The sequence below is a fragment of the Siphateles boraxobius genome, unplaced genomic scaffold (assembly GCF_051911475.1).
Source record: "Siphateles boraxobius isolate OS27281-9 unplaced genomic scaffold, OSU_SipBor_1 13, whole genome shotgun sequence".
NCBI classification, from domain to species: domain Eukaryota; kingdom Metazoa; phylum Chordata; class Actinopteri; order Cypriniformes; family Leuciscidae; genus Siphateles; species Siphateles boraxobius.
Genome location: NW_027508733.1, coordinates 7,956,015 through 7,980,294, shown reverse-complemented (window position 1 = coordinate 7,980,294; position 24,280 = coordinate 7,956,015). Strand labels below are relative to the sequence as shown.

Here is a 24,280-nt window from a genome sequence, read left to right as displayed (position 1 = left end):
ATCATTGTTCCATACTTCTTGCCATTTGTTGTTTATAAATTCTTTAATTTTACCTTTAACCTCTTTTTTGCTCAGAGTCACTTGTATAGTTATTTCTGTGTGTTTTACAGCTTGCTTCGCTAGTTTATCAACCACTTCATTAGCCTCCACTCCCACATGAGCAGGAACCCACAAGAACACTATAGCTTACTTTGCTTATTCTTAATACACTTGTGAGAATCTCATGTATTATATCTTGCCTTGCTGATTTATTTCCACTTTCAAGGCTTTTGATTGCTGCATAAGAATTAGAACATATTACTACCAATCTTGGTTTTACATCCTCTACCCACTGGAGTGCTACCATCATAGCTACTAATTCTGCTGCAAACACAGATACATGATCAGTAATTCTTTTCTTAATACTTGTTTGAAATTGTGGAATATATACCGCAGCTGCCGTTCTTCCAGAGATAGGATCCTTAGAACCGTCAGTATGTAACCATGATGAATAAACCTGATCTAAATACTGCTCTGCAATTATGTTCTTTGGGGTATTTCTCTCATTCTTAATTTTCATTTGAATTTGTAAATCAATTATGGGCATAGGAAATATTCACGGTGGTATATTAGATATTATCACAGTTGGACTAGCTTCACAGTCTTCAATACCAGCTTCTTGTGCTTCTCTCTGAGCAATCCATCCCAAGCTTTTAATAGTCTTGTTCCCATGTTCCCAGCATTGTTCTATCACTCCCTTTACTGGATGACTCTCTTTATGACCTTTTATATTAACCCAATAGTTTAGTCGTATTTTATTCCTACGAAGGTTTAAAGGAGCTTCACCAACTTCTACCTGTAAAGCTGCAATGGGAGATGTTCTGAATGCACCACAGCATATTCTTAAAGCTTGATTTTGTATTGCTTCAATCTTTTTGAGGATGGTTTCGGTTGCAAATCCATAAATTATACTTCCATAATCCAAACTTGATCTGATTAATGTTCTATATATTCTTTTCAACGATAATCTACAAGCTCCCCATTCAACCCCTGATAGACATCTTAAAATATTTACTCCTATTTTACATTTCTTTCTTTCTTCTTCTTCTTCTTCTTCTTCTTCTTCTTCTTCTTCTAGGATTTAATGGCGGTTGGCAAACAAACATTTTTTTTTTTTTTTTTTTTGAAAACATAAAAAGGTGCATTCCCGCCACCTACTGAAATGGAGTGTGAAGCGCATGATGGGAACTCTTTCGAATCTAAAAAAAAAAAAAAAGAAAAAAAAAAGGGTGATGCATCTGTAGCCTTATACACTGCCGTTAAAAAGTTTGGGGTCGGTAAGATTTTTAATGTTTTATGTGAATATATAGTAAAGTGTAATTTATTCCTGTGATCAAAGATGAATTTTCAGCATCTTTACTCCAGTCTTCAGTGTCACATGATCCTTTAGAAATTATTCTAATATGATGATTTGATGCTCAAGAAACATTTCTCATTATTATCAATGTTGAAACAGTTGTGTAACATTTGTTTTTAGGATTCTTTGATGAACAGAAAGTTAAAAACAACAGCAATTATTCGAAATCGAATCTTTTGTAACATTATAAATGTCTTTACTGCCACTTATTTTGATCAATTTAATTCCTCCTTGATGAATAAAAGTATTTATTTATTTTATTTATTTCCCCCAAATAAATAAATAGCAATTCGTACTGACCCCAAAGTTTTGAACGGTAGTGTTTAATGTTACAAACGATATTATTTCAGATAAATGCTCTTCTTTTGAACTTTCTATTCATCAAGGAATCCGAAATAAAAATGTAAATAAAATGTGGTGATGTGCAAATGTATATTATGAGGAAATGAAACTGTGTTTTGACCTTTGATGCATCTAAACCTGTTTTAGGAGACTCCAAAACAATTTCGGAAACTTTTAAATAGCATAATAGGGGCACTTTAATGAAACTGTTTGAGATCGAATTAACGCTGGATGTTTTGATATAAATTAGCCTACAGACATAGCATCTGAGGACTATTTCTAACTATTTCTAAAGACTGCACATGCGCAGTCTTCAAAAACTGTGCTTTAAATTTCTTGACAAACTAAGAGACGTAACTTAAATGACATTTGTATATATTCCAAATTAAAGACACGGGTTATTTTACTGAATGTCAGCTTGCTTATTTTGCTCAAGATAAGGATTTATTTAGTCCACTTGTCATGTAAACCAGAAACTCTTCTAACCACAGCTCGCGCTGTCGTGTCAACCACACACCTTTGAGAGGCTGTTTGGGAATGTTCGATGGTTCCGGGAAACACCAACTCGTTGATCTATGCTGATAACGACGGAATTGCGACCAATAGTTGACTAAAGATGCTTTCGGTAAACGCACCCCAGATAGGTGTTTGACCTATGACTCAACCCCCGGGAAAAAAAAGACTCAATACGCTTTGTCCCGACAGTGGAAATAACGTGCTAAACAGTCCGAAATTTAAACAGTGTTCCGAAACACACACAGCTATTGATATGTGACAGGAAAAGTTGTGATGAAGCTTCTCTATAGTCTGCTACTTCTTTGGTGTTTATTCGACCATGGTAAGATATATTCTCTTATATAATCTCTCTTCCGACTATGAAACCGAAAGTGATTATGTTTTGTATAAACATAACCACGTTATATTCGATAGAAATGCTGTCGTATTTCGCGATTTGTGTTTTTACTCGACCATGGCAATACAACATAGTGTCTGAACTTCCTCATCTTTAAATAACTCGGGCTGAAGCCAAGTGTGAAGCACGGCACATTACATAAAATATTAAAAAATGTTTTCAGTGTTTTATCCTTGAAATAGGCTATGAGAATCAACAGAGGAAAGAAAATATAAAATTGTAAAACAACAAAAAGTCAAAATATCCTGTTCTGAATCCAAGCAGATTAAGAAAAATAAACTTTTGCTTTCATTTTACTTTTTCATTCCAACTGGGATTTTAAAAAGGAAACGCACCACTTGAGATGGTGGTGAGAAACAAAGAAAATGAATGATTGCAGGGTATTGTTTCTCTCAGCCGTGAGCGGGGTCGTCCTCCACAAAGCCCTTGGCCAGCTCTGCTGAGATCACATCGATGTTTCTGAATTTGACGCTGTAGAACTTGTCTGCTGACTCCAGAAACTCAGGTCTGATGGTCGTAGTGATGAACTGAGCATGTCCAGCCAGCTCCAAAATCATGTCTGACCCTGCTTTTCTGTGCTGGGCATCCAGAGCCTGGTCAATTTCATCAAACAGGTAGAAAGGAGCAGGGTCACATTTCTGGATGGCAAAGATGAGAGCCAGAGCGACCAGAGGCTTCTGCCCTCCAGAGAGCTGCTGCATCTCTCTCATCTCTCCCTGTTTACCTGTGAACGACACCCTGATGCCCACGCCAGTGAACTGATCTACACTGGGCACACTGCTCTGAGAGGAAGAGCCCCTCTCGCTCTCTCCTCCCTCGCCCTCATCCTGAGACTGTCCACCCTCAATGTCTCCCTTCATCAACAGAGTGGCTTTTCCACAGGAAACCAGCTTCTGAAACACCTCGCTGAAATTCTTAGACACCTGTTTGAAGGTGAGCTGGATAGCCTCGTATTTGCGCAGCTCAGGACGTTCATGATGGATTTGTGTCCTCTGTCCAGCTCTTCCTGCCTCTTAATCAACTTCTCTCTCTGCTCTGAGAAATTGACGAACTGGTCCAAGGCCTTTTATTTTCACATGGCTGTACTTTTTCAGCTCTGTGTTGCACTGCTCCAGCTTCCTGAACAACTGTTTGAGCGTGAGCGTTTGTTACTTCTCAAAGGCCTCCTGCAGCAAGGAGCCCAGCTCGCGGATCTGCTTCATACATTCCTCTTTCTTTTTAAGTAACATGCCCTGTATGTTGACTCTGCAGCAGACTTCTTCCCAACAGTCAAAGCGGCGTTACGTCAACGAAGGTGCAGACTCAGAGGAAGACCGTTGCTGCGTTCCAGTCCACTTGTAGACACGCACTTGCAAACTTCCCTAAGCACTTCCCCTTGGGGGAATCCCTGCCGCCAATTTGAAGTGTGTTAACTTCGTGAAGTGGACGAGGGAAGTTTATATGGACAGACCCTCGTTCCCTCGATTTTGACCGAGGGAGTGAGTCTACTTCATAATGTAGCCTATGTAATGTAGTGTTTCAGAACAGTGGAGTCATTCAGGTTCCTGGGCACTATCATCTCTCAGGACCTGAAGTGGGACAATCACATTGACTCCACTGTGAAAAAGGCCCAGCAGAGACTGTACTTCCTTCGCCAGCTGAGGAAGTTCAACCTGCCACAGGATCTGCTGATTCAGTTCTACTCAGCTGTCATTGAGTCTGTCTTGTGCGCTTCCATCACTGTCTGGTTTGGTTCAGCTACCAAATCAGACATCAGGAGACTACAACGGACAGTCCGGACTGCGGAGAGGATTATTGGTGCCCCCCTGCCAAACCTCCAGGACCTGTACTCTTCCAGAGTGAGGAAGAGAGCAGGTAAAATCATCACAGACTCCACTCACCCTGGACACCACCTGTTTGAACTGTTACCGTCAAGACGGAGACTCAGATCACTGGCCACAAGAACATCTCGGCACAGGAACAGTTTCTTCCCACAGGCCATTTCCCTCCTGAACAGTTAACACTCCTCCCAAGGCATATGCCTGTAAGTGCAATACTCCCACTGTTTAGTGCAATATCCCACAACTCAGGTGATACTTATATGTAGATTTATTTATTTATAATATTCAAAACACTGTAAATAGGTTCATAATCTGTAAATCTGAAAATGTCTATTCTGACTAAACCCAACTGTGATAGTTTTATTCTCATATATTTATATTTTTATTTTTTATTCTTATAATTTGTAGTATTATGTTTCATGTTGTATTTGTATATGTCCACTGGAAGCCTCAGTACCAAAACAAATTCCTTGTGTGTGCAAGCACACTTGGCAATAAAGCTCTTTCTGATTCTGATTCTGATTCTGATTCTACACTTCAGGCAGCTCCATATACTAAAATGCAACACGATTGTGACGTCACCGCAGATCTCGTCTAATCACCACCACCACCACCACCACAAACAACTCTATGATATATTAATTACAATTTTTTTTAAAAATTGAAAACAACCCAAACACATCTATATACATTTGGATGCTGCATTAAACAAATTCTAATAAAATAAATCAACTCCATAGCTGATTCCAAGTGATCAAGAGCTTAGGACGTTGCAGTTTCCGACAATAGTGGGCTCTCATGCAACGTAAGCAATGACGTACATCGGAGTGAACGAGACGGGGGGGAAGTTAGCGAGTGAAGGGCATGGCAATTTTGGACTGGAACGCATCACGTGAGTGCTTAGGGTGCCATTTGGGACAGTGCCATAGACTGGTTTGGAACTTGAAAAAAAAATATCCAGGCGTGATAATCGAATCATGAAAAAGACCGTAAATGATCAAATCATTTGATTTGGTATGTCTACATAAAAATATACACATGAACCTGTTTAACACAAAATGATAGATAGCATATGACTAGAAATTTCATTACATGTTATTTGTGTATATGTTTACTGTTTTTTTACTTTGCATTTTTTAAGCATTTTAATGTTCCTACTTCAGTTTGTAAATTGATATTGTTAAAAAAAGTTAATCCATGTAGTATAAAAAATCCATGTAGTATACATTTTTTTTTTTTTATAAATAGAAGAAAAAACAGAGTTAGTGTTAAGGTGAACGTACATTCACTAAGTACAACTTGTTCCTGGATCAACATTTCAATCAACCAAACAGATTTGAGGTACATGTTTACAGTTTGTCAAGTATAGTCTTAAAACCAGGATTAGTTACTTCAATATCAGTTATTCATCTATAATTTCCTGCTAGGTTTAAGGATACGTTATGGGTAGGGATAGGGCAACATTTTCAGACAGGAATGTTGTTTCAGGATTAACAATTTGATGCCTTACTTGGCAAAATCCCAGTGACCTTAGTATTAATGGGTCAAGTGTTGACGAAAATGACTCAGACAGATTTCTTGAAAATGACTCAGACAGATTTCTTGAAAATGACTCAGACTCACCTTCTCGGGTTGTGTTATGAGTATTTCATAATCAGATTGGGAAACATTCATTATGAAATAAGTTATATTAATATGAAAATTCTTAGTTGCGTGAAATGCACCGATAGGGAAATGGTGGTGGCAAACTGTCAATACATAAGCTCACCCTTTGCAGAATATGCAAAATTGTGGACTTTGTGAAAATGTTTTTGTTTTGTGTATAATAAACTCTTAATTTCTTCTACAGGTTTTCCCTGCTTTGTTTCAGATGAAGCGTCAGTGTCAGTGATGGAGGGAGATTCAGTCACTTTAAACAATTATTTTGAATTAAAACCACAAGAAGATATAAAATGGTATTTTAATGACATTTGCATAGCTCAAAACAGTGGAGATCAGAGTAAGATCTGTACAGATGTTCAGTGTGAAGATGCTGATGAGAGATTCAGAGACAGACTGGATCTGAACTGTGGTACTGGATCTCTGACCATCACAAACACCAGATCCACAGACTCTGGAGTTTATCAACAAGAGATTATCAGCAGCATCATCATCCAGGAAAAAACCTTCATTGTTACTGTTCATGGTGAGTCATTATGTTTAAAAGCAAGTCTTGTACATTTAAAGGTAGGGTAGGCAATTTCTTTTCAACAGTTTTTTTTTATACTGGTTGAAACTCTTCACATCCTGATAGCAATCAATAATAGATGTGGTCTTAATATTAAAACACATAGCCTACATATATCTTCTGTGGAAGTCTCGGGTACAAAACATGTTTGTTCAATCATTGCATTCAGCCAGACCTGCCTGTCAACATATGTATTTCCATATCTCCATGTACCTGTTCCACAGACATCACACGTCATCAGCTCAATCCGCGCATATTATTGCGCAATATTTTCTCGATATACAAAAAAAACGAAAAAATTAAAAGCTAAACATATCACATATTTTTGGAAAGCTGAGACTCTTGTGATTCGAACGATGTAAACCATTTTAATATACACTAAACACAGCGGGTACAATCTATCTCTTTATCAGATTCACCAAACATGTAAAAACCGGAAGAAAGTCAGCTATAAAGCTTTCTGTTAGTCCACTGATCCATTACATTCCAACAAAAATGGTTTGGTTACACTGTAAAGGGTTCATACAATCCAATTCAATGAAGTATTTGGTCAATAACACATTTATATATCATTTAGAATGAACATCCACGGAATGTAGTAGTAGCCTTTCAAGTTAGTCAACAGAGCTATCACAACTTCACATTCTATGTTCTAGCTTCACATGAGATTTATTTTATTGAATTTTAATAATAACAAAACAGTTTACACACAAGAGTACATATAACCATACATGTCAGGGGTAGAGATTAAAAAAAAATTTAAAGAAAGTAAATATATAAAAAATAATAATAAATAGGCTACTGAAAGACTTTTTACAAAAAAAGCTTGTACTTGTCAAACAGCTGTTTAGTTTTCATAGCTTTCAGGTTTTTACTTTTGGAAATAGTTTCTAAATGTATCTTAACATCAATTTTAAAATGTTCAAAATTTGGTATTTTTCTATTCCATTTGACCTTATGAATATAGTAACGGGAAATTATGACAATTAAATCAAAAATAAACAAAATGTTTTTTTCACCTTCAAATGAGAAACATTTTAACATTACATCAATTTCTTCAAAGTCAACAGGAGTCATAACTTTACTTTGCAATTAATTACTAAGTTCTTTCCAAAACATTTGGGTCTTGGGACATTCCCAAAATAAATGCTTAATAGTCTCAGGGGTGGTTTTACAAAAAGCACACAAATATCTTCAATGTTCAGTTTAAAATGTTGTACCACAAGTGATTTAACTGGGTAAATTCGATGGAAAATTTTATATGAAGCCTCTTTTACTTTGTTTGTAATGCAATACTTGTGAGGTGTCATCCAAACTTTACTCCACTCAATATGTTTCTTAAATAAAGAATTCCAGTGAATAGTAACAGCAAGTATACCTTTAGATTGAAGAAGGGACCGCAAACAAATATTATTACATCCAGAACTTGTGAAATCCTTACCCTGCAATTTAATACAAGAAGTAAATTCTTCTACTGTTGTTTGTAGAGAACAATTATTATGACCTTCCAATAATCTCAAAATTTCCTTGGGAATTGCATGTAAAACCAAAAAATATTGGACAAGATCAACTGAAAAATTATATATATGAACTAACTCATTATAATTGTATAAGACACCATCATTTTTTATCAACTGTTTAACCCAAATAATTCCCTTTATGAACCAATTTTTCAAAAAAATTTTTTACATCTGTTGTTCCAAATGGTACATTTATGAGGGGAAAAATTATGACTATACATTAGAGTCCATGAAAGTAAAGCTTGTTTGTGGAAAGTTGCAAGTTTATGGGTATTTTGTTAACATCATAATCACATTTTAGTATAAATTCTATACCACCTACTTTTTGAAAGATATAATTAGGTACCGTATACCATATACTTTGTTTATTTTTTAAATAATTTTGAAGCCATTTTATTTTAAATATCATATTAGAAGTCTTAAAATCCAAAACATTTAATCCTCCATTAACTTTTGATCTACAAATATTTAATTTTTTAATATAATGTGATTTGTTCTTCCATATAAATTTAAAGAGTTTAGTGTCTATAGTTTTAATTATTGAGGGGGGTACCTCTTACACCTGAGCATTATAAACCAACATGGATAAACCTTAAGCTTTAACCAATAACACACGACCAGTTATAGAGATATCTCTCATCAGCCAAGAATTCAGTTTCTTTTCAAATGATTGAATTATAGGAGTAAAATTTAGCTCATTCCTAACTTCCTGATTTTTTGATATTCAATTCAATTCAATTCAAATTTATTTGTATAGCGCTTTTCACAATACACATTGTCTCAAAGCAGCTTTACAGAAAGCGCATTTCGGAAATGTACATGGAAAAATACAGTTAGTTAATCAAGTAGTAATTTATGGCATAACATATCGCCGGCTTTGAGTCGTCTCTTCACAGGCGTCGAGTCGTCTCTTCACAGGAGTTGGGGCATCTGAAGTCTCCGTGAGAGGCTGGATACAAACTGGAGCTGACGAACGCTATTTACCTCGGGACTAGCGTCCCGAGATAACAGCAGAAAGGCAGATGGGAAATAATTAGCATAGCTGATGTTCATAATGTTAATGCATTCGAACTGATTCAGCAGTAGTATTAAAGGTTAAGCATTAAGTGAATGCTTGGTTAAAGAGATGCGTCTTTAATCTAGTTTTAAACTGGGACAGCGAGTCTGAGTCTCGAACAATATCAGGAAGGCTATTCCAGAGTTTAGGAGCTAAATGTGAGAACGCCCTCCCTCCTTTAGTGGACTTAGATATCCTAGGAATGACCAGAAGCCTCGAATTTAGTGATCTTAAAGAGCGCGATGGATTGTATGGCGATAGAAGGTCTGTTAAATACACAGGAGCTAAACCATTTAGGGCTTTATAGGTCAGTAGGAATACTTTGTAATTGATACGTAACTTAATAGGTAACCAGTGTAGAGATGATAAAATAGGTGTTATATGATCATATTTTCTTGATCTAGTAAGAACTCTAGCGGCTGCATTTTGCACTAACTGTAGCTTGTTTATTGAGGATGCAGGACAACCAGCTAATAAAGCATTACAGTAATCTAGTCTCGAGGTCATGAATGCATGAACTAACTTTTCTGCATCAGAAACAGATAGCATGTTACGTAGCTTAGCAATGTTTCTAAGGTGGAAAAAGGCTGTTCTTGTAATATATGAAATATGATTTTCGAAAGTCAAGTTGCGGTCTAGTATAACACCCAGGTCTTTTACTGTAGTGGATAAAGTAACAGGACATCCTTCTAAATTAAAGTTGTATTGTAAGGGATTTTGTGGGAAGTTTTTTGGACTAATAAGTAGTACCTCCGTTTTATCTGAATTTAGTAGCAGGAAATTACACGTCATCCAGCATTTTATATCATTTAGACACTCTGTCAATTTAGATAAGTTAGTGTTTTCATCTGGTCGTGATGAGATATATAATTGAGTGTCATCAGCATAACAGTGGAAATTAATTCCATGTTTTCTTATAATATTACCAAGTGGCAGCATGTATATTGAGAATAGCAGAGGGCCTAACACCGATCCTTGCGGCACTCCATAGTCTACTGACGTTATCTTTGATTTTACCCATTTAAACAGACAAAATGGTAACGGTCTGATAAGTACGATCTAAACCAGCTTAATGCCTGTCCCTGAACACCAGTGTAGTTTTGTAGTCGATCCAAGAGTATTTTATGATCTATAGTGTCGAACGCAGCGCTAAGATCGAGTAGAACTAGTATTGAGATACAGCCTTGGTCAGAAGCTAAAAGTAAATCATTTGTAATTTTAACTAGTGCAGATTCTGTGCTATGATGCGGTCTGAATCCCGACTGGAATTTTTCATAGATATCATTTTCTTGCAAGAAAGAGCACAATTGAGCGGACACAACTTTTTCTAGTATTTTAGACATAAATGGAAGATTTGAGATGGGTCTATAATTTGCTAAGTTATTTGGATCTAATTGCGGTTTCTTAATGAGAGGTTTTATTACTGCCAGCTTGAATATTTTTGGAACATGACCTAAAAATAAAGATGAGTTAATAATATTAAGAAGAGGCTCTTCCACTACAGGTAACACTTCTTTCAGTAGTTTAGTGGGTATTGGATCTAATAAACATGTTGTTGGTTTAGATGCAATGATAAGTTTATTTAGCTCTTCCTGTCCTATAGTTGTAAAGCGGTGTAGTTGTTCTAGAGGGGCCATAATTGAGGCTGAATCATAAGACATCATAGAGGATTGTATATTTACAATTGTGTTACGGGTGCTTTCTATTTTCTCATTGAAGTAATTCATAAAATCATTGCTACTATATTGTAACGGAATATTTTGCTCTGGTGATGTCTGTTTATATTTGTTAGTCTAGCCACGGTGTTGAATAAAAACCTTGGATTATTTTGGTTATTTTCTATTAGTTTGCGGAGATGCTCAGCCCTGGCTGCTTTTAGAGCCTTTTTATAACGTGACATACTGTCTTTCCACCCGATTCTAAAGACCTCCAAATTAGTTTGTTTCCATTTACGCTCTAAGTTACGAGTTTCTCTCTTGATTGCATGCGTAGCACTGTTGTACCATGGTGCTTTAGTTTTCTCTCTAACCTTTTTTAATCTAATTGGTGCAACAATATCTAGTGTACTAGAGAACATGGTGCTCAAACTGCTAGTCATTTCCTCTAGTTCATCTGTTTGTTTGGGTTCACTGAGCAGCTGAGATAGATCAGGTAAGCTATTTGAGAATCTATCTATAGTGGTTGGAAGGATTGTTCTGCCTGGTCGATAACGTGGCGCAACATGACAAATTTCAGCAGTACGTATTACGCAAGATACTATGTAATGATCAGTGAGATCGTCACTTTGCGGTATAATATCTATATCAGTTGGATTGGTTCCATATGATATAATTAAGTCTAGTGTATGATTTAGACGATGAGTGGGACCACTGATGTTTTGCGTGACCCCAAAGTTTAATAAATCTGTAAACGCAGCCCCTAACGCATCATTTGTATTATCTACGTGTATGTTAAAGTCTCCAACAATTATTGCTTTATCGACACTGACCAATAGATCTGAAAGAAAGTATGCAAACTCTTTTAGGAAGTCAGCATAGGGCCCTGGAGGTCTATATAGGGTAGCCAAGGCTAGAGATAATATGGATTTGTTTCTTACATCTAAGAGCGTAACATTTAGCACAAGTACTTCAAACGAATTAAACCTGTGACCTATTTTCTGAGTAACATTAAGAATATCTCTATAGATTGTTGCAACACCGCCGCCACGACCGATCAGACGGGGCTCATGCTTATAACAGTATCCTGGTGGAGTGGACTCATTTAGACCGAAATAATCATTTGGTTTAAGCCAGGTTTCAGTAAGGCAAAGTACATCGAAACTATTATCTGTGACCATTTCATTTACAATGACCGCCTTAGGTGTGAGCGATCTAATGTTTAGAAGACCTAGCTTTAGAAATTGTTTTTGTTCTCTGATATTTAGATTTTCTGGTTTAATTACAATAAGATTTTTGCTAGATCCTACACTAGATTTATTGTTTGGCCTCACTAAGCGAGGAATAGACACAGTTTCTATATAATTTTCTACACTACTTATATCAATTAAGTTGGGACAGCAAAGACTGTGATTTGGACTTTGACTTACTAGTCATAGTATATGACATGTACTAGTCATGACTATTATTGATATCTTAATACCTAAATATTTGACAACTTCTTTTACAGGAATATTGCATATTGTGGTTGTCACAATCACCTAGAGCCATAAGTTCACATTTATTAATTAATATTAAGGGAAAGACCAGATACAGATGAAAATAACTGCAAACACTGTATTGCTTTTTCAACTTCAGTATAATCTCTTAAGAAAAGAGTAGTGTCATCCGCTAATTGTGTGTATTTAATTTCTGTATCTTCTATTTTTTATAACACAAAAATTGTCCTCCTTAATGTGAATGGCCAAAACTGAACTTTTGATGGACAGGTCATTTTAGCCAATCGATTTATTGCTAGAGGCTGATAGAGGTGTCCCTTTGTATCAATAGCCGAGGAGCGCCCAGTCCGGCTCTGGGGTGCGCCAATGAAGAAGAATGGCACCTCCCTCTCTTTGAGTGACAGTAAAGCAAACTAGTTGTAATAGAGTATGGAAATGACTGTATTTTCTGATAGCCAATGAATTTCTGTAAAGATTGATATGCCGCTTTAGTGGAATGATTCATCTGGTCATGGTGAAGTCTGTGCGCAAAGTAGCAGTGATAGAGTGAAAAAAGATAACGTGTAAAATGGCAAAGAGAACTATAAAAACACACTTCTTACTTGAAGAAGTTATTGAACAGTGTACTCGCCGTGACAGTGATGAGTCGGAAGATGTCATTTCTGATGAAGAGATAGGGCTGGATGATTAATCGAAAAATAATCGAAATTCAGAGCCTATAACCGATGTAATTTTACCATGTCGGTTATTTCGGTTTTTTAATCCTATTAATATTTCCGCCCACTGTGTGTTAATGTACTTTCCCCTTAAAACATATTACCGCGTGTGTAGTCACGTAACTCCGCCCCGTCCAGTCTGCGACATTGAAGCAACATGAGCCCCTTTCACACAGCGCATTGATCCCGGGAAATTGCCAGAACAAACACCTTCTGTGTGAACGCAAACATGACCCGGGATTGATGCCAGGTTGGGAACATAGTAACATTGCCGTGTTCAGTCCCGGAACGCGCGCTGTTTGAACAAATGCCATAATCAATGCCGCGTCGTAATGATGGCGCTAAGCCGGGATCGTTCGCCAGCGTGAAACGGTTCGTAATGCGCTAGTTTATGATCGAGTCAGAGAAAAAAATGCACAAGCGTGGTTTCTCGAGAGAAATCGCAGCTCATAAGCAAACTATAGACGCCGCTGGGACATTTCACGTGTCTTTGCGGGTTGTGTGTGTCTGTGTGAACGCACTCTCTTGATTCCGGGAAATCACTGGCAGTGTGAATGAACCAAAGTCAAACGAACCCGGGTCAAATCCCGGGTCACTTTATCCGTGTATTTTCTGGAATCTCTGTGTGAAAGGGAACTCAAACACTGAGTCAACTCATCAACAGGAGCCGCTTGTACCAAAGAAGCATGCGAAAAAAGAGAGAGACTGACAAACGCCCAGCAACAAGTGCCTCCACTCCACAAAGCAGGTTTCGATAACACTGTCATGGTTCTGCCTTCGTGTTCTTTATTTTCCCTGGTCATAGGGCAGGATCATGACAGAATCATGTTTTGTGTGCAAGCGCATGGCCAGCTGTTTGGCCATGTGCTTGTGTTGTCTCGTTATGTAACTCCGCCCCCTTGTTATCCTCGTCTCGTCTTGATTGTCTAGTCAGTTTCACCTGTCCTTGTCATTAGTGTTCCCTTTATAATCCCCTTGTGTTTGCTGTCCTGTGTCGGTTCATTGAATTTGTTATATCTTGTTATACATCGTGTGTGTTATACTTCGTGTTACCTTGTGATTCCTGTCTGAGTGCTTTGCTAATCTTTGTCATCCTCGTGAGTACCCTGTCAAGTGCATTGTCTTCAGAGAAGTTCTGTCTCTTCGTTTGCTGTTTTATTTTACCGTCAAGTCATTACCAAGTTTTGTCAACCCTGTTCCAGTCCTGTTTTGCCCCCTCGCGGGTTTTGTTTTCCTGTTTTGTCTGTTAATAAACTTTGTGTAATCGCATACTGTCTGCGCTTGGGTTCGTTCCTGATCAGCCGTAACAAACACAAGCATTTACAAATGCTACACAATATGAAAAGGATTAGTTTTTTTAGTTTTATACAAGTTATATTTTACTTTTAAGATGGCAATATTTACAATAATTTATTCTGTTTACAAAAATAACTATTTTCTACATTTTTAAGAAACTTTCTTTTTACATTAAAACTTAATTACTTTTTTATAAGACGTCTTTATTTCAAGCATTGTATGCTTTGTTTGATTCAATTGTTTGAAATATTTAATAAGCATTAAAAGCTATCTGTGTGTTTCCTTATTTTAGAATCACAAAGATAGGATTATGCATTCTTTCATTAAAAAAAATAACCGTGAACATATTTACAGTATAAGCCTTGCCAGTGACACATGAGAAAGATTTTTTTTTAAATAATCGTTCAATAATCGTAATCGAGGTAACTTGTTCGATTAATCGTGATTATGAATTTAGCCAAAATCGTCTAGCCCTACGAAGAGAGCGATGTTTCATCCATTGACTCGGTAGCAGAGGACATGTTTTGGATGTTGGACACGTCACTCTCTTTCTCGACAAGTAAGATTTATTATATTATGCTACATATTTGACTATGTACTGATGTATGCGTTTGTTTTGAGGTGTACTTGTCAGGTTATGTCGTGTGTTTGGTGTGTTATGCCGAGTGTATGTGTTTTGTTTTGATGTGCAACGTTAGCCTACCTGCTAACTTCTGGAGCCTAGTGTGCGCTCGTGCAGGAATGTTTGTTTATGTTTGTGTTTCTGTTTATATGCTTGTGAATACAGAAACAATGTTAATGTTTTGTAAATAACTTATTTATTTGTTTTTTTTATATCACAGACCATCATCTGAAAATCATGTCGTTTTTATGTCCAAACAGGTACATCATGGGTGAAGTGGACCTATCTCATGCCCTAATAAGTTACTACAAAGTCATCCACAAGACCCAGAAGTGGTATAAGACAGTTTTTAAAATCTTTTTATTTTTTTTATCTTTATTATTTTTCTTGGATTCTGAAAAATATAATTTGTAAATAGTTTGAAATACATACACATACGTGTGTTTGTGTATGTATATATATATATTTATATGTTCATTTTGTTATATATATATATGTATGTATGTATGTATGTATGTGTGTGTGTGTGTGTGACTTCTAATATTAAAGTGTTTTAGTACCATAGCACTTGTTTTGTATCTTTATTTGTAGCAAGTTTGGTTTCAAGAATTGGGGAAAAAAACACTATAATGTGTTTATGCTTCAGTTACTATGTGTCAGCAATTATTGACAGTGAATCTGGATAAGGAATATAATAGCTCTAAGTGTAACCTTTCATTAGAGCCCAAAATTATGACTGTAAAGCATTCAAGAATAGCAGCATTTTATGTGTCTATGGTTACAAAGGGTCATTTGGAGTCTCCAAGTGGCCTTTTTTGGGGAAGCGCCTAGATATAAACTTAGATAAACATGTGTAAAACACTAATTTTCTAAGGTATTGATATCAAATTTTAAGCTGGGTTTAGTAAGGCTTCATGCTGTGATCCCATTGTGTTTTCCATCTTATAGCTCCCAGATGTAGTTATCTGCAGGCATCTGTTTACAACAACAAAAATGTAGGCAGATTTTTTTGGTCCTTTTTCAGTGTGTTCAAAGTTGTATTACTCAATACCAGTAAGACTTACAGTGATCCTGACTGTTTAGGAAACAAACCTCTGAGTCTCACCTTTCAAAAGAGACCAAAAGCATGCATATACTCCAAATGGTTCAAGAACAGCATGCAATTCAATTTGGGTATGCCTTTTTTTTGGCTAATATTGCAGGATTTATAAAAGGTTAAAGCTATGCAGAGTTGTAGACAGTCAGTTACGAGATTCACATACAAACAGCAGCTGCATTTTATGCAGTTCCTCCTGAACCAAAACAACCAGCTTATGCTGCGTTCACACCATGTTGTAACCGTAATTACGAGATGGCAACCCGTAACGTTCTACCCGCAGCTGTTCACGTCCTCAGACTCGGATTTATGTGTTTCTGTCAACACTATAAACGCCAAAATGAATTTGCAGCATTCTGTGTCTGTGATTGGCCACTGTGTTGATGCGCTCACCATATAGCTTACGTCTCTGATTGGTCACTGTGTTGATGCGCTTAACATATATGTCCTGGATGCGATTTGTGAAAAAAACAGAGGGGGGATGTTTTGAAACATTTTTATTCATTAAAATAAATCATGAGAACATGCACTTCATCACTGCATTTGCAGGAATTGTAAAAAAATGTTTCTTATTAACTCGTGAAGTAGCCTAACGCAATATTTTTACTCTAATAGCTTATCTTTCCCCACACATATGAACTGTGATCATGCACAACGAAACAACATGCAAGAATTAAATCCCCCTCCCAGTAAGTTGTAGTTGCTGTTAAAATAATAACGTTACATCGCGATGCTGAGCTACAGTGAAATGATAGAAAAGACAGATGCATTATCTGTGTTAGCGAATTTATGGCAAGCCAAAGTATTCATAAACGTCTGGTCAGGCGTCTGATTGCACACTGACCAGCCAAAAGAGTGCGTTTCGACAGCCAAACCATAATGATTGCGAAACCATAACGATAAGCCAATAAGCCAAACCATAACAGAAAACACGCGACAGAAGCGCGCGTCTTTGACACGTGATCTGCTATTTAAAACGCACGTTATCGACGTGCTCTTTGGGATCACTGAAAACGCATGTTTTTGGCGCGCGTTTATCGTAACAAAAATGGTCGTTGAATATGTGTTTTGAGTAGGAAAAAACAGACAGTTTTGCTATTTAAACATAAAACTAAATGTCTTTGGCCTAAATTTTGTAAGGTAGTTGTAAGCTTTGAACGCTCAGTTGGAGCCAATACAATATAGCACATTTTTGATCAGCTTGGCTATAGCTGCAGTGGCTATATATGCCAAAATTCTCTCACCTCTTGTATTCTTCTCTGAGGTTTGTTGCTGTATTGCTTTGCCTCTTCCCAGTCAGATTGACATAATGAGATTGTTTCTGTCGGCTGGGGTTTTATTCCTCAGAAGTATTTTTGAAACAAGAAAATAAAAACAACTCTCGGTTTCACGTTCACTGTTTTTTATTTCAGCACCTCGGACAGTCCCTTAATCCCTTCATTCCAGACCATTTCGCAAATTTTCCAGTTGTAATTTCGGTAACACTTTACAATAAGGTTTCATACATTATTTAACTACTTTAATTCACATGAACTAATTATAAACCTAATTTTTACAGCATTTATTGATCTTTGCTAATGTTAATTTCAACGTTTACTATTGATTATTAAAATAAAAAAGTTTTATTTGTTAATATTACTTAATGCACTGCGAACTAACAGGGTACTAAAAGCGCACACTTCTCAGATTATTAAGTAAAACAAAGTTGTAAAAGTAAAGTTTAAAAGTTTATGAAAATTAAAAATATATATAAAATACATATTGATGTATTTTATATATAAAATACATATTGATGTATTTTATATATATTTACAAAACATTTTCAACTCTAAAATGTCAAGAAAACCAATGCTACATATCTGAAGAAGTTCTGGGCCAGATTTTAGGTTGATGTCTCAATAAATGAGCTTTAGGAATGTTTTTTTGTGCGCAGTACCAAACTTTTCCAGTAGGCCTAGATGGCATCCAGACTTTTTTTTATTTATTTTTATTTTACCTTTATTTAACCAGGTTAATCGGTTGAGAACAGGTTCTCATTTGCAACCGCGACCTGGCCAAGATAAGGCGCAGGGTACAAGGCGACATAAAATTACACATGACATACCAGCATACAATTACACAGTCAGTGATACTGACATACAAAAAAACATTCAGATTCAGTTAAAAGGTACTTGACAATATATAAAAATAAAAATGGAAAAACTTGATAGTTTAAAAATGTAAAATGGCAGTGCAAAAGAAATACTCGTCAGATAATAGTACAGTCCAACATGGGTAAATTGATAATGTGGAAATAAATGAAGTGACAGCCATTTAGCTGAATATGTGCAAAAATACATAAGTCTTTGTTCGCAAAGAGCATCAACATCAACATGTACAGTGGTCCGTCAATAAATTTGACAGTAAAACTTTAAAAGTAGTTTTACTTTTACTTCACTGATATAGTTATTAAAGTACTTAGGTAAGATGGTGTTTTGCCTAATATGGACTTCTAAATTAATTGATACCAGTGATTTAGGCGCCGAAGGCCATCCAACTAGTGAGTAAAGAGTGCAGTGGTGGGTATTATATGGGGCTTTAGTAATAAAGCGAATAGCGCTGTGGTAAACAACGTCCAATTTCTTGAGTAAAGAATTAGAAGCAGTTCTGTAGACAACATCACTAAAGTCAAGCATTGGGATGATGGTCATTTTCACAAGGACCTGTTTTGCAGGAAGAGTAAATGAAGCTTTATTTCGAAATAGAAACCCGATCCTGGACTTGATCTTTGACTGGAGATGGTTTATGTGGGTTTGAAAGGAAAGTGAGGGGTCTAGCCAGACCCCTAGGTATTTGTATTTCTCCACATATTCCAGCTTAGATCCATTCAGGGTGGTGATGTTTATTGGGCACAGCCAAAGGCTCAGACAACAGGCCCTCAGACTTAACACACTGAAATCTGTCAGTGAAATAATTAGAAAACCAGGAAAGGCACCTATTTCAGAGACCCAGGGCCTTAAGTTTTCCAATAAGAACACTGTGATTGACAGAATCGAAAGCTTTGGCCAAGTCAATAAAAACAGCAGCACAGTGTTGTTTTTGGTCGAGAGCTGTTATAACATCGTTTAGGACCTTTAGTGTTGCTGAGGTGCACCCGTGACCAGCTCTGAAGCCAGATTGCATATCAGAGAGGAAATTATGTGACTCAAGATGACCTATTATCTGTTTGTTGATTTGACTTTCAAAGACTTTTGAAAGGCAGGACAGGACGGAGATGGGTAGGTAACAGTTTGGTTCTGCAGTGCCCCCCCCCCCCCCCCCCCCCCCTTTGAATAGGGGGATAACTGCAGCAACTTTCCAGTCTTTAGGTATCTCGGATGAAACACGTGAGAGATTAAAAAGGCTAGTGATGGGTGAGGCAATAATTGCAGCTGACATCTTCAAAAAGAAGGGGTCCAGATTGTCAAGTCCAGCTGATTTATACGGGTTGAGATTTTGTACCTCTCACATCTTCAGTTTGAATTTCAGCAAAGGAGAATTGTGGGTGGTTAGAGCCGGATGCTAACGTAGGTGCTGTATAGTTGGACCAGGTAGATGCTGCCAGGTGGAATGCATGGCCAGCCATAGTGAAGTGCTTATTGAATCCCTCTATTATAGTGGACTTGTTGGTGGTGACGATGTCTCCTAGCTTTAAAGCTCTGGGCAGTTGGACGGAGGTGTTCTTGTTATCCATTGATTTGACTGTGTCCCAAAACTTTTTAGAATTGGTACTGCAAGAAGCAAATTTATGTTTATAGAAGCTAGCCTTAGCTTCCCTCACTGCCTGTGTGTACCGGTTTCTCATTTCCTTAAAAAGCTGAATATCATGAGGATTAATTAAGGCAAGTACAGTCCGCCATAAAAAAAAATTGTGCTTGCTGAGGGTGGTCAATTCCGGAGTAAACCAAGGACTATATCTGTTTTTAGTTCTGAACTTTTTAAAAGGAGCATGCTTATTCAGTATAGAAATAAAAGCATCCTTAAAAAAGAACCAGGCATCTTCCACATATGGTATCATGTCAATGTCCTTCCAGGGTACCTGGGCAAGATCTGGAGTATATTTTGAAGGCATATTAGTCAATATCAATTAAAGTGCATTTGTTTGCAGATTTTAAATTATATCTAGTGGGTTCGTTAATCATTTGTGTAAGGTTGAGTGCATCCAGTTTAGACTGTATATTTTTTGAGACGTTTAACATGTCCAAATTTAAATCTCCTAATAGTAAGAACTCAGAAGATAAGTATGGGGCAATCAATTCGCATAATGTATCTATAGCACAACTGAGAGCTGAAGGAGGTCTATAAGAAACAGCTACTGTAAGTGACTTGTCTTTAGAAAAATGGATTTTTAAAATTAGGATCTCAAACATTTTGGGGGCAGACCTAGATAAAACAATGGAACATTGTAGATTATCTCTGCAATACAATCCAACTCCGCCCCCTTTTGCAGATCTGTCTTGACGGAAGATATTGTAGTTTGGGATAGATATTTCTGAATTTTTTATGGATGTCTTAAGCCAAGATTCAGACACAGCTAAAAGGGGAGGAGGCTTCTAATATTAATGTGCATGAAACTAAAGCTTTTACGATTACAGAAGTCATCAAATGAAAATAAATGAGGCGTTCAGTTTTCAACAGAGGTTACAGGGCCAGGATTTAACTGGACGTCACCTGAGGAAAATAGGAGGAGGAGGAGGATAAGAGCCCGGCTGATGGCTATGAAAACTGGCGGTTTAGTGCACTTAGGAAAATAAAATATAGGGGTAGGATTATGATCATAGTACAATTAATACTGAGATTTGGAAACGAACAATGATATCACTGCCTGGGTATGAAAAGGAGGTGAACCTAAGCATTGTGTAACAATAAAGGCAATTGTATCTCTAGAAGAACCAGTTAAATCAGACGAGGTTATAGAGAAGAGGGGAGTTGAAAGAACAGATGATCCTGGTACATGATGAATGGAAGATTTATAATGGAATAATGCAGTGGTAAAGATCAAAAGCAATAATGAACGAGACATACTAGTATTGTAGGCAGCAGAAAACAGTCAACCGAACCAGCGCGATCACCGGCCAAGCGTAGCGCATGCGCACAGGGTCCCGCGTCGCCACCCACCAACACACTGCAAGCGTGTTTCCCTACACTGTTCCGGTGAAGCAATGTGTAATCCAGTATATAATCCAGGAGTCCCGCTATGTATATGTGGACCGAATCGCAAAAATTCCAGGGAGAAGCGTTTGGGGGCAGGGTTAGCCACCAAAGCTAGCCTTGACTTCACCGATGACTCTTCGATTTCCATACATGTTTTCAGTGATGTGAATCTTATATTTCCATACTATTCCAAATATTTATGAAGTACACATCCTATTCAGAAATAGTTAGGGCAGTAATGTTAATATTTTATTTCAATTCAATCTCTAAAACACATATAAAAATGTATGGAAAGAAGGTCTCTCTCGCGCGCAGACACACTCGGTCTCTCTCGCACACTCATACACTCGGTCTCTCTCGCGCAGTTCGCTTCGCTTTTGTCCAGTCCAGCGCCTCATATTGATAGGCTATTACTCGTGAGGTGTAACCAATCAGATAGCGAGGTGGGCTGGACATTGGGCAAGTCTGCTGAGTGGTGATCACAGAGAGGCTGCGGCAGTTATATCAGAGCCAGCCAAAGAAGCCTATGTCTACCGAGGTGGGTAATACATCATACACATTGAGGGCGTGTATGATGTATGGCGTGTATGGGCGTGTACACACATTGAGGGCGTGTATGTGTGTTTATGTCGAATTGCCGTAAAGCAGTTTGTGTTTCTCGCTCGTTCTCGCTTCTCACGAGAATTCCTATTTCCAATTTACCGGGACGTTAATCCTCATGTTGCAAGGTTGGTTTTCCGCCTAGGAACGTTGGGGGGAGTGGGGAAAGTCACCATTCTCACCTGAACAGGTTATTAAACCATCCAAATGATTTCTAAACAGTTTTATTAAGCTGAAATAGTTGCCGAATGCCCCTATAACACACGTGCCTACAGACATATTTCGCTGAACAATTAAAATTAAGTGAATGAAAAGAAGTACTGTGCGAGACCATTTAGACAGAAAGGACGACGACGTTACTTGCAAAATATGCTAAGCGGTATTAAAATACAGCAGTAGTACAAGTACAATGCAATATCACTGGCGAAGCAAACATCCACGAGCAAATGAAAGGCGCTTTCCAAAGCTGGCCACTCTAGCAAGACGTTATCTCTGTATTCCTGGGATATCTGTGCCATCGGAGAGGGTGTTTTCTGCCGCGGCTCTAACTGCGCTCCAGACTATAACCGCACATCATGTAGACATGTTACTTTTTAAAAAATATAAACCAGACAAGGTGTGGATTGAGGTAGGCCTGCTATTTTTATTTGACGAAAAAACTTGGTCTAACGGAAAAAAAAAATTGCAGTTTTTTCAAAGCATCAAACGGATTCATTGTTTTCTTTGTCATCTTAATGTTAATTATTTAAGTAAAAAAAATTGTGTTGGCTGATTTTATGTTTTTTATTTATATTATTTTATCATTTTTTTCTCTGTTGTCATTCTGATGTGAATCCAGGTTCTGTTGTTGATCTGTTCTGTATGCTGCTGTTTGCATGTTAAATAATTTTATTTTTAACGGGTCACAGACAGTCCTCAATTTTATTTTTATTTAATTCAATATTATAATCTTATCAGTTAAAGGTTAATACTCGGATAACGAGGGGCGGTTGTCGGTCGGGAAAATTAACCGAAATGAGCATCCCTATGTCTGTGATTGGCTATTGTGTTGATTGCGTATATGTGGTGTTTAGTAATCAGTTCAACAAGCCTCAAAATGCTAGAGGGAAATGCTGGTATCGTCACATTTTTTTTAATTCAGTAGGCTACCGACTTGGTACCGAAATCGACTCTTTTGACAACTCTGCTTTATTGAAATGTTGTCATTCTCCAACACAATAATATACAAAGTGAAAACATTGTATGGATAATTAATCAATAATGGGTAATATTTCTTATGAATTTCAGTATGAAAATACTGGTTTTGTGAATCCTCAGATGGGGGCAAAATATGAATCAGGATGTTGTTTGTATGATGTTCATCAGGTTATATAAGATCGCCCATGAGGCTCATGTATGTTTGTCTAATGAGCGAGTGTATAAATCAATGATGTTTTTCTGCTGTTTCTGAATCAAGGCATACTTCTCTACTCACAAACTGTAAAAAAATTAAAATAAAATGTTTGGCTCATAATTCACTGTTGATTTCTTCTACAGGTGCCTCTGGTGTTGATACAGACAGAGTGTCAGTGATGGAGGGAGATTCAGTCACTCTAAACACTGGTTTTCAAACAAACCAACAAGACAGAATTAGATGGTATTATAATGACATTCGCATCGCTCAAATCAATAGAGATCAGAGTAAGATCTGTACAGATGTTCAGTGTAATAAAGATACTGAGAGATTCAGAGACAGACTGAAGCTGGATCATCAGACTGGATCTCTGATCATCACAAACATCCAAAACACAGACTCTGGAGTTTATCAACTACAGATCAGCAGCGGCAGCAGCGACAGTGAAAAAACCTTCAGTGTTATTTTATATGGTGAGTCATTACATTATGTTTGAAAGCAAATCGTTCAGAGGTGGCTGTTTCTTCCCCTCTCGTAGTAAATCATGCGATATCTGTGGTCTCTTTCCTTCCACCTCTAGCAAGAAGGGACAGGGAGTAAAGTTTAGTCATGATTTCTTATAATGATACAATATATTTTACATCGATTTCAATGAAGCCGTCTTCTGAATTATGAGCATATGATCATACTGATAGGAAACAAGAAACATTTTCAGTCCACCATCTAATAGTTACAACAACTGCATGACTTATCTGATCTAAGCATAAAAGTCACATAAATGGGTTGTAGACATGATATAGATTTATGTAGTTGTAAGATGTCCGTCAACCATTGTTTTGGGATAATTTTATGTATTTTGATATTGAAAGATATCAGTCTCTGTGGTTTTAAGAGATTTCACCCTGGGTTCGTTCAGAGGTCTTTAAGATGAAGAAGGTCTGCTTTGTATATCTGTC

General features: G+C 37.2%; 1 protein-coding gene, 1 long non-coding RNA gene and 1 pseudogene across 3 annotated transcripts in view; 1 reads left to right on the top strand and 2 right to left on the bottom strand.

The window, feature by feature from the left end:
• The window catches only part of LOC143735386 (uncharacterized), an 82,172-nt gene that overhangs the window by 16,140 nt on the left and 41,752 nt on the right, over positions 1 to 24,280 (bottom strand). The window lies entirely within an intron of this gene.
• Positions 2,250 to 24,280, top strand: part of LOC143735239 (uncharacterized) — a 31,518-nt gene continuing 9,487 nt past the window's right edge. For both annotated transcript variants that reach the window (XM_077225344.1, XM_077225345.1), the window contains exons 1-3: positions 2,250 to 2,576; positions 6,321 to 6,656; positions 23,468 to 23,797. In XM_077225344.1, coding sequence (XP_077081459.1) covers positions 2,528 to 2,576; positions 6,321 to 6,656; positions 23,468 to 23,797 — 715 coding nt within the window. In that variant the 5' untranslated portion in view covers positions 2,250 to 2,527. The remainder of the gene's footprint in view (positions 2,577 to 6,320; positions 6,657 to 23,467; positions 23,798 to 24,280) is intronic.
• LOC143736309 (structural maintenance of chromosomes protein 3 pseudogene) lies at positions 2,725 to 5,818 on the bottom strand (annotated as a pseudogene).